We start from the raw sequence: 11,686 nt of genomic DNA on the forward strand, positions 1-11,686 counted from the left end.
AGCTATCAAAGTTGACCTCCGGTCCTCCTCATCTTCGTGCTCTCCTTCTCAAACTGAACAGAACATGCAGTAGGCTATAGGCTAGTCCACGCTCAAGAGAGTGAATTTTTTTGAACTACGACTAATCCATTTTTAAAAATGGGAAGAAACCTTTGACTCCTGAACTGCCACCGTAAGCCTACACAGCACAGCCATTGGTTAGGCAGGACACACACACACACACAAAAAAACGATGCAGATGCAGAGCAGGCTGGGGCTCAGGGTTGGAATACCCATTGCAGGGTGTAATGCAGCCTAGTTTTATTTACACCATCCCAGCAGCTATCTTAGAAATATAACTTTGCTTTGTGCTTCTCGAGCCTGCACTTCGTAGCCTACAGGCTATGGATCATTTGATCGAGACCACACTAAATAGCCAATAGGCGCACTTGATATTGCGCTCCCAGAGGAGAATGAGAGATGAGGGGCTGCATCGGGCACACATCGATATATAACCTAATAAGCAACTAATTAAAAAAACACTGAGAAATATTGACATTTCATCAATTACAAATTACATGACCCTCCTCTGGACTAGATTTAAAAAAAAGACTAAACCCTCCTCTTGACTGAAATTGAAAAAGCATGACCCTCCCCTATTTTACTTCAGGTAAAAATTCTGTACATTTCCATCTGTTCCTAAAGGCATCAAAAAGTGAGCGGAGCCCCGTTTCAAAGCACTCGAAGAACAGAAGCATAACAAGATGAAAAGAGGGATTCTATGATCTGGCCCTGTAATTACACATTTCTAGAACCCTGTGCTTCACTATCAACAACAGATAAGGCTTTTCTGTGTTCCTCGCCTTTGATCTGGGGGTCCCTTCAATCACTTAGGGAAGAGGGGGACTCAGTGCTTCCTGTTCGGGACCCCCCTGCAAACCGCTCTCTAACTTACCAGTAGGTAGACTCACAGAGCGTTTCGACTTCAGACATTTTGTCTACATTGCATTTTAAGAAATAGCTAGCTAGTTAGCCTAGCAAATGTAGCTATAGAATTTTAATTTTACATTCGGTAGGGTCTATTGTCAACTATTTTGTTCTGGGTTTATAGTACCCATAAGAGAAGGAGACAAACAAGGGAGAAAAAAATAGTCCTGTCTGCTTGACTCATGCCTCAAATGTTAAACTACCAAGTAGTACATTTTCTAACAGCCAAATGCTATTTTTTTGTGTCTAACTAATAGAACTAGAAAACATTAAATTCCACCAAACCTATTTTGTAGCACTTTGTCAAGGTTCGTAGCACTGTTGTTGTTTTGCAATGCGTCCTGGTTGGTACACTAGGAGTCATAGATGGTCTCAGGAGTCATAGATCACTTGGTGGTTATCCATAAAATATGTACCTTTGTCATTTGAGAAACTCGCTTTGTACTGGTTTTAGAAGGAACCCAATCAACTAATTTTGAGCAAGCATTTAGTGACTAACTCACTGTTTAAACCTCTTTCTTGATCCTCTAAAGAAGTGCTTTGGTATTTGGAATTCCACTCCTGACAGAGCAGTGATGTGGAATCCCTGTGATCAATGCTGAAGGAAATAGGAGTTCTTAACAAGGTGCTAACGCAGATCAGTTAAACTAAGTAACCCGATAGGGACCCATGAAAGGCCCTGAGCAGCCATCACTGAACTGTTGCTCACCTGTTGACTACTCAGTTGACTCAAGGATCCACTGATAGTAGAGATTAAAGGGAACATTTAAAGGCTCCTATTGAGGGTCAACCGGATGGAGGGAGGAAATGAAGGGAGGAGGGGCAAACAGCAATGGAGAGGTTAACTAAAGCAGGGGCCTTCCACCTCCCTCCCTCCCACCACTCCACCCCCCACCAACAACAAAAAACTCTCTGACATGACCCCCAGCCGAGAGCCGGACGGACTAAAGCCTCCCATTGTTGTCCCTTATACAGGATCACCGAGCCTGCCAGTGAAAAAGGGGGAGGAGAGGTGGGGTGGATGGAGGGGGGGGACTGCCAGCTCAAACACAATCGTGTGATAGGACTTGGCCCTATCTAATCAAGGGCAGGAGGTCACTTCCGAACAACCGGGCTATAAAAGATTATTTCCTGCCGCATAACAGAGGAGCCGTTGGGGAGGGTGGGAGGAGAGGAAGAAGGGAGGGTAGGGGGAGGAGAGAGATGGGAAAATGGGGGAGGGGTGCAGGCTGTCTGTGAGGAGAGGAAGTGAATTGAAAAAAAGCCAGCAGACGGGAACCATCTGGCTAGATGGTAGTATAATCTTTAAAAAGAGACTGGGAGGGGTGAGGTACCCCACCCTCCACCCACCCCCACCCACCCCCACCCACCAAACACACACCCTCCGAAAGGGCCCACTGCGTCCAAGGAATGATTTAAGCTCTTTTTTTTTTAAATAATTTTTGTTCCCTTGGTTGAGATATCAAGGAAAAAGGGAAGGAGCAGGGGGGGGGGCATATTGAACATCGCTCATACAGACCTCTCCCTGGGGGCTGTTAAGATAGGACATGATATTATCAATGTGAGCCCGTCCGACCAGAAGGGAAAGCAGTATTGCTAATATGAAGTATACTTTACTGTATTTCTTTAGCCTGCAACGTTTGAGAGAATAGCACTTCAACCATCAGCATCGTGTCAATGTAACGTTCTACCTGCTACACCAGAAACCAACCAAAATCGACTTTACTTCTCAGTATTTCAATTCACACAAGATGGAATGAACACGAGCGGCAGCCATCGAGAATTGAACCTCAGCAATTCTTGAGCTTGGACGCTGCCATTGGACTTGACGCAACGTGGACAGTATAGCAGCTTACATTGGTTTCCAAGGAAGTATTTCCTATATGGCTGATGGCTGATGGCAATGCCGGACAACCGATGGTTGTAGTGTAGCAGGGCCTTAAGGTGGAGATTTTGTTGGTGTACTTTTTCAGAACACTGTCATCCAACTGTTGTTTTAAATGATCTAAATGTAATAATATTTCCTTAAGTTCCCAGAGGAGCAATTCTTGACAGCTCCCTCTGATCAAGCCATCTTCACCTCTAGTTACATTTCTTTTATTTTTGATTTAACCTTTATTTTTACTAGGAAAGTCATTTTAATTTACAATGACGGCCTACCCCGGCCAATGCTGGGCCAATTGTGGGCATTGGCCACTTCCCTTTGGTTGAATTTTCAGTTAGTAGAACACATAATCACCGACATCCATTGGCTATGAGCAAAAGCGCAAAGCTCATCTCTTAAACACGCCTGGCCATTAATTACAATAGGATCCCCCTGAATGATTGCCAGGGTTTGGGTATTGGTCCTCTCACTCAGGCCCCGCCTTTTCTTCCCCATCCCCTACTGGCCTTTGTCCATAAAATGCCTGACAAAGACAGGAAGAGGGGCTTGGGGAAAAATGTGTGGTATTAGATGGCAGTAACGCCGCATAGACGCATGGCACTTGGGGACGATGTGTGACGGGTTTACACCCTGGCCCTCTGTGTGTGAAACCATGGAGCAAATGCAGAGGCTTGGTTCCAATGGAACACCTCTGCCAAAGTAGTCCCAGCACCTGATAAAACATTGTTTATTACTCATGTGAATTATAAAAGGTCACTAAAGTAAATGAGTGTTTACCTCATTGCCAACCAGCCTGAGATAGAAACCTGGATGTAGCAGGAGTTATATGTTGTTATTTTTTAAACTTTTGCTCTGTTTAGATGATTTTATAGCAACTTTTCTGTATTCACCATCAGATGGTTCTCTCTATTTCTCAGAAACAGTTTCGCCCAACAAAGAGCAAAAACATTTTCAACATAACGAAAGCAAACCAAACCAACTTCAGTGAGAGGCATAGAAACCCCTCATCCTGTCCCTCAAACCCATCTCTGCAGTCCCTCATAGCGAATTTCCATTTAGACGGTATTAGGAAAATAAGGGAAATCCGCTGAGGTTAGGCAAACTGAAAGCGGAGCTTTGCCTTTGGTGACAAATCCTCCGGGGAGGGTTTATAGAAGACCTTCAGCGTCAGCAGCAGTGCCCTAGCTAAGGACAGCCCTGGCCGGCAGCAGAGCTTGTGGGTTGGAGGTTCCACCATGGTGACTCACAGGGTAATCATGCGTGTTTGCACTCGCAAGGCCCCAATGCTGTCAGAGGGCCCCGGGAGTAGGGCCGCCAAGCTCGACACACTCCAAAATAGCACCCCGTGGGCGTGTGGCGCTGCTAAATTTACTCTGCAACAAGTGCGAGGGAGCCAGTTCGCTTTGCTGCCACTTGTGCCATGGAATTACTTAATAGTGACTCAGGTTGACTTTTAACCATTTATTTTATTTACTGAGATGCAGTGCCTTAGACTGCTGCACTTGACACAATGATGATGAATATGGAAGCTTGTAGGGGCGATGACAAATCATTTCATGGAGCGGAATCTGATATATATATAAAAAAGGAAACTAGTATTCAGACACTTAAAACTTATTTTGGTATTTAATCTAATTTGGGCGGGAAAAAAAGGCTTTTAAGGGACTCTTGTTAAAACCTGAGACCTGGAAATGGCAAGCAAATATATATCTCCTTATTTGGGTCAGACTGGAAAATATGAAGTAAACATTTGCTTCCTGTTAGCCGCCTCCTGAATAACATTTTAGCTCTGTCCTGTGTCAGGGATCTAAAGTGAAACCTGAAAAAAGAGGCCTCCCATTGTTTGCGATTGTCCAGAAGCAAATGGGTCTCGAATTGCAGCTCTGAAAGGTAACAGGAAATTGACAAATCGCTAACCCACTCAACCACTCAGAGGAACAAACGGTACATTCCAGCAAAAAAATGGAAATGCACGATAAAAAGGAGCCATGTTCTGTTCATGCAAACTGTTGAACCACAGTGACAGGAAATCCTACAGGTTGTTCCCTGCAAGAGCTTAACCAGATAAATCACAAAATGCCACTTCTTTGGTTTTCTACAAAAATACCACTCAATGTTTACCACCCAGCCTAGTTATATTATCCACATTAGCCTTTACCTCCCTGAACAACTGTGCTTGTTTTATTCCGAGGTCAAGTTTCCAACTCCCTCCAAACTGAGATTGTCTGAAATACTAATTGCCCCCTCAAAGTTAAAGCCTGGTATTTTAGTGCATTTCCTGTTGCCGCTCTGTTATTTCAGACTCACTAACCTTTAGAAGTGAAGACTCATCCCCTGGGGGTCAGCAAACTTCCAGAGTGATAAATTCACTGACAAAAAAAGGCAGGCAAATGGGGGCTGTATCTGCCCCATCTTTACCTTTAGTGAAGGAACCGTGCCATAAAAGCTTGGCATTGATAGCAGTTTATTATCTTTGAACAGGTGGACCTGGGTAGTTGTAAAGGTGGCTCTCATTTCTCAGACACATACTGTGGCCTCACACTATGGAGACCATTTGAGAGTTGGGAAGATTCTGATATACTGTAGCAACTTTTAAAACCAGGGATGAAAGCTAATGCTTAGTTTGTGGGTGACCGCTTGCCTGGAATGAGGTTTATCAAGTGTTGGAACTTCCAGTTAGTACCATTGAATGCAAAATGGCCACCAGATGTAGGCTTATTTTACATGATCAGTTTAAAGAATAATCAATCCAATAAATAGAATCCCGAAATAACAGGCTTGAAACATTCAGGTTAAAAGTGGTTCTGACTCACTTCAAGTACATTTTTTTTACCAGAATTCCACACATGAACAAATGAGTGTACAGCAAAGTGGTGTTGACCAAACTATTCCACGTTACGCAAAGAAATGATGCAAGAACTAAACTTGGACCCAATCACTGCTTATGAAATGCCTTATTACCCAGAAAGCTTTCAAACCAGAGTTAAACACTCCCAAAGGTCAATGTAACAAGGATAATCAAGACACAAGACATTGTTTTTAATTAATTAATATATTTTCTGCATTAAAGTTAACATAGTTTATTCTTTTGTGCCACCCTTTCATTTTTCAGTAAGTATTGATATTGTTATATTCAGACATGAGTAAATGTAAGACTGTCTTTTGCAATAAATATCATAAAATAATAGAGCTTCACATAATAAATATTTTTACAAAAAAAAAATACATTTTCCTTTTTTTTTTTTTTAAAGCCAGATCGCTCTTATGGATTTGAGAATACAAAACAAAAACAAGGGAAAGAATGCCACAGAATGTTTGTGAATGATGAGTGGAGAAGGGAGAGAAACATATCCAACAGAATACTATGAGATGGATGTGCTTTCCACAATGCAACTCGAGCACAGAAACCCAGCTATCCATGGTCTGAGTGTGGTAGCAACTGGGAATTCTAACAATCCTTGTTTGCTATGAACACGTGGTAACAGCTACATATTGCCTAGCTAGATAGTCCTTCACAGATTTGGTAAGAGGCTGCTCTCACTTGAAGCTTAAAGCACCAGGTAAACACTGCCTAGCTAACAGAAAATTATTTATAAAAAAGTATTAATGAGTAGCTGAAGAGAGACAAAAAACAACAACCATTGAAGACAAACACTGGTCTGTAAAAACATGGTCCTGTTGCAAAAAGGAAGGAGAAGAAGAAGAGTGAGTGGTTTACATATTCCGTGCTTTACTCCTATCAGGAGAAAAGGAAGTGGGTGGGAGGTGCTTCAAATGTTTGATAAACATCAATAGTCAGTGACTATTATGGTTATCATCATTATCATTGTCAAAACCACACAGGGGAACTGTCGGCCCCTCTACCCACACACACACACACAAGATCAGGAAGGCTTTTCCTGGGCCTGGTGGGACCAGCGCTCCAGTTTGCAATAGACAGTGTTAGAGTTCTTGCAGCGGCAGCCGGGCCTGTTGACTTGGTCGTAGCAGCCCTGGCACGCCTTCAGACACCCCTTGACGGGCGGGTAGCACAGCAAACAGGGGAACAGTACCGACAGTAATCCCATGCAGAGGAAGCGTGAGCAGCAGTGGGAGCGTGACAGCGAGCAGGGGTGGTCGGCACACGAGTCCCCCTCGTCGTCGTTGGAACAGTGGTAGAAGATGCCCTTGACCAGGCACATGCACGTGCCATGCTCCAGGGCGCTATCCGCCGAGCACAGGCACTGGCCGTTGCAGGCCAGGCACGAGGGCAGGGTTCTTGGGGCTGTGCAGTCTCCGCACTTGCACTTCCCACAGCATTCGCAGATGAACTGGTGGCCAGAGGCCATGTCCCCTTTCCCTGAGGGCTTGAGCGGTGCCTCCAGTGGCGGCAGCGGGTGCGAGCCCTGCTGGGAGGCTAGCAGCGCCTTGGGCTGAGTCCGAACAGGCTGAGCACGCTCGACTCTGTGGTGGTGCTGGTGGAGGGCCACCATCCCTGGCCTAGAGGGAGGCGAGCGGGCCAGGAGTCCCTGCTCAGAGGATACACTGCTGTTGCTCCCTGAGCTAGCCGCACTGCCTGTACTGGTGGAGCGATTAAGGCCCGGGGCCCTGGTGCTACACTGCTGGCCCCCGGCCACTACTACAACCCCACCGTGGTGGCCCTGCCCTACCGGCCGGTGGTCGTAGTTGTTGTTCACATTGACGAGAATCACCTCGTGAGTCCTCTCCTGCTGCTTGTCGGGCCTGGGCACCATGCGGGGCGCAGGGGGCCTCCGGACCACCGAGGGGCCTTCTGTGTACTCGTTGCTGGAGCGGATGGCCTTGATTTGGTCCAGGGAAAGGATAGCGGCATGCTGGAGCTCCCGCTCGTAATCCGACCTCTGCCGGTCCTCCAGGGAAGGCTGCTGAATCACCACTAATGAACCGCCAGGGCCATGTTGACTTTGGAGCGCCATCTGGGGTGATCACCACTTCCGACATTCACCATGGACTTGGCATGCATCGGAAAACCTGCAAGGGACAGCAAGAGAGACACGGGAAAGGGCCATCAGTAAAGACAAGGATGTCATTTGCAAATGAGAAATATAGGGTGGTGGCGTTTTGGAAAACTGTTCCCTTTTCATTTAGATTCAACTTTTGATTGGAAAAGCTAAAGAGCTGAAAAGGTAGAACCATCAATAGATCATTGGATGGTCTCAATTTATAGATCAAACATGGTTAATTGAAGATCATATTTCATCAAAGTTATGAAACGGGTTAAGAGCACAGTCTATTGAGAGTTGAGTATGCTATTTTGGGTTTACATTCCGATTTTAGTATTAGACGCTTTTTATCCAGTCAGTCAATCCATCTTAAAATAGCTAGGTTTGACAACCACATCATTCGTAATATGTACATTTTTCTTCAAATAAGTTAAGTTATCAGCAAAGTCAGTGCTAGTAGGAAAAGCCAAGTGCAATATTTTTAACTAATTAAGAACATGTTCACATAGCCCTGATAGTTTTTTATGCAAGCCGTGGGGAAAAAAAAGTAGACTATTATTGTTACTTTTCACACCTTCCTCAATATGCACACATCCAAACTTCAGTACAAATAGGCTACTTCCCGTGCTCATTTACATTTGTATGACTGGTTAACATTTAAAATGTGCCAAGGCGACGGAACGAGGCCACGATCCAATAGGACAAAATGAGCTGCCTCGCGTATTATTCGATTACTAAATGAAAGACTGTTAGAAGGAAATGTGGTGACAAAACTAAGGTCACGACAGTACCCGACAATAGAGTCAACTTTATGTTCATATAATTTCAAGCACACAACTGAATTAAAGCCAATACCATTACTGGTTTAAAATATCAACAGCTTCTGGAATTAACCGTGGTAGGTCTAGCTATAAAGCCAGTCGTCTCTCTTGAAACTGTAACACAAACGGGACCCTACTCAATAGGCATAAACACATTCGGTCAGTCTAATCAACATGACGCAAGCATACAAACAAGTTTAAAAACGAATGCAATATGCAGATAGGCATATGCGCGAAGACAGCTTGCTTATAAGCAGAGCCCTATAATTGATTGACTTCATGAAACCCCACAGTAGTTTACACCGAGCACAGTAATTAGGTTAAGCCAGTAGATAGACGGGCGGCCTAATTGTTGTATTGTAAAAGGACAAATACACCGACAGTCCTAGTGTAGGCTATGCCCTAGGGTTTAGTTGACCGAGAGACGTCCCATGTGATAGAAACCACAGAGGATCAAATCAACGGATCTAGAGATGAATAGCAAAACAAGGGGGGAAAGCTTATGAATGAAAACTAGGCTACGGTGGGGGTGGGGTGTTTGTTTGCGCGTCGGAGTGATCGCGCTCCCCTCTGAACCAAACTATGACCGTTTTTATTCCCTTCGAGAGTCGAATGTTCTATGTTAAATAGGCATTCCGAGTAGAGGACACAAGCAAGCATGTACAAATGAAGCGAACTCTCCACAGATTCAAGCACCAGATGATGCGTGTTCCCAAGGCCATCTATCTCGACATATACTAACGAAAAGCATAGTCCATGCAACTGGCAACAATGTTTCCAGAGCCGGAGTTCTGAACCCTATGCGTATATTAGTCTACTTATCCGAGGAAGATTAGTTGTGAAATGGTCGTTGTATCCAGTCTACATTTTAGCAACAAAGAATCTATGAACAAACTAGACATTTCCAACATGTTTCATTGAGGGGAGATACGCACCCATCTGTAACCATCCATAACGTCGAATCCATCAACCAATATACCAAAACTCCATCCAAGGAAATAGTCCAAGCGTATTTTAATTAGCTCTTAAAATTCGTGACCACGGCTTTAAATCCAAATACGGATGTTTTATCTTCTTTCGTTATTCCTTCTCAAAATATGGTGCATTACACCAATGTGCTCCAGAAACGGTCAAATCAACGTTTCTTTATTGAACAGGTACCAAATAGCCTAAAAGTTGCGCACTTGAGAACGACCTGGTCAGACAACAGTGTTTATTAGTCCTAGAGCAGAATAACAATTGCAGGGAAAAGCTTTAGGATTCTTAAAAGCTCAATAATTCACGATTTGAAGACAAATAATTATATATCCAATGGTTTTCAGTCTTCAAATTCTGCTTGGAGAATAGTAAAAGTAGGTTTTTGTTGTGCGGAATGCTCAAAAGCAAGCGCTAGTCGAAGACGTGCTCTCATCAACACTGCAGGACTGTCGAGCACTGAATGAATGAGAATGTAGGGCTCAGTGTTTGCTCGACAAGCCAACTCCCATTGGCCATTCACGCCACTGAAAAAGGATACATCGCATCCGCTCTTAATTCATTGGGCAGATGTGTAAGGCCGGGCGATAGAGATGTGTGCAGCAGTTAAGGTGGAACGGTTTACAATAGCCGATAAACTCATTTCCGTTCTTGTGGTTGCAAAACTATTGAACAGTGGCAACAAAATTATCCCCTTTGAATCGATAACGTTGTTTTATTTTATGCATTCCACGGTATCTCACCATTCCATTTACGTATGTCAGAGTTAGAAATACACAAATGCGCATAAAACTCTGTTTATGTATGTAATAGTGTTGGCCTAAAGTCTATATCTAAAATACCATAATAAAATGGCCGATATAGAAAATGAAATGGAAATCCCTCCACTACTCATTTGTTTTATTTTCCCAGTGGCTCAGTAAACTTAACTTCGGAGCCCCCTTAAGAAAAAGGCACCCCACAAGCAAGGGGAAAGATTCCCCCCACCCACCGCCTCCCCTCTGTTCTTGACTGTCTGGCTTGATTGGTGTCGCGGATGCGCTACATCCGGATCCACGAGAAAAGGAAGTTCAATACAGAGTCAATTTATCCTCTTCAAATGGAAAAATCAATAGATGAATGACCTCAATACAATCTCGGGTCAGCAAATTCTGCAAAACTTCTACATTTAACGGACTGATAAATGCATCTGTAGGCCTATATGCCTCTGGTGTTTGGGTGGATATATATACAAAAAAATAGTTTGGAAGCTTAAGGCTTGATGATAAATCAATTCTTGCTGGATTCCCAAACGACAGATGGGAACCTCTTCATAGTGGTCAGAAGTGCGGAGAGAAGTCAGACATTTTACGGTTACCCGACAGCAATTAACAGATTTCCATGAATGAAATGATTAATATACCATCCGTGCTTGTTTTCACCCTGGATATATCCAATAAGCAAATGCAAAGCAAATGGAAAGTGCACATTATTAAAGATGAATGCAAACGTTTCCTTCAAACTTCTCACCCCATTCAATAATCTGTGTTGCGTTCGTTATATTTAACTCCTGCTTTGAAAATAGCCTAAGAAAGACCCTTGGTTAAATTAATTGATGTTGGCTATGTTTCTGCATTGTAATCTTCTTCTTTCTTTTTTTTACCATGCCTAATATAATCGATTTGTCGTATGAAGATAACATTTTAAAAAGCATTAACAAGCATATAGAGAAACAATTAATTTATTACATTGTAGCCTAATATTGCATTTTAGGTAGAACAGGTTTCTAAACAACACTTTTGCAGAGAATTGTGCCTTAAGATTGGTTATTTAGGGAGACTAACAATTAGGCCTAATGAGCACATTCAAAAGTAGCCTATTGATTAAATCACATGGGCTATTCTAGTCTATTATTTCTCGCTATTCACTGATGTAATGTCCATTAGGAAACCCTTGCGACTCCAGTGGATAACTGCATTTATGGGTAACATTTGCAGTCGGTCCGCAAAGAGTCTCGCAGCGTTGGCATTTTTCCACTGTGACGTCAGAAAAAGCTCAAGCCGCGTTGCTGTTGATAGTTGATATAGGACTGGACGAGA

General features: G+C 43.5%; 1 protein-coding gene across 1 annotated transcript; it reads right to left on the bottom strand.

Moving 5' to 3' along the window:
• Positions 1-5,887: 5,887 nt before the first annotated feature.
• Positions 5,888-10,665, bottom strand: LOC110488888 (protein sprouty homolog 1). Its single transcript, XM_021561332.3, has 2 exons — positions 9,569-10,665; positions 5,888-7,840 (listed from the first exon to the last, which is right to left on the bottom strand). Exon 2 carries the CDS (start codon positions 7,783-7,785, stop codon positions 6,736-6,738), a length of 1,050 nt encoding a protein of 349 aa, XP_021417007.1. The 5' UTR covers positions 7,786-7,840; positions 9,569-10,665; the 3' UTR covers positions 5,888-6,735.
• Between the last annotated feature and the right edge of the window lie 1,021 nt (positions 10,666-11,686).

The sequence above is a fragment of the Oncorhynchus mykiss genome, chromosome 14 (genome assembly GCF_057628025.1).
Source record: "Oncorhynchus mykiss isolate SJ-2025 chromosome 14, ASM5762802v1, whole genome shotgun sequence".
In the NCBI taxonomy this organism is placed as follows: Eukaryota; Metazoa; Chordata; class Actinopteri; order Salmoniformes; family Salmonidae; genus Oncorhynchus; species Oncorhynchus mykiss.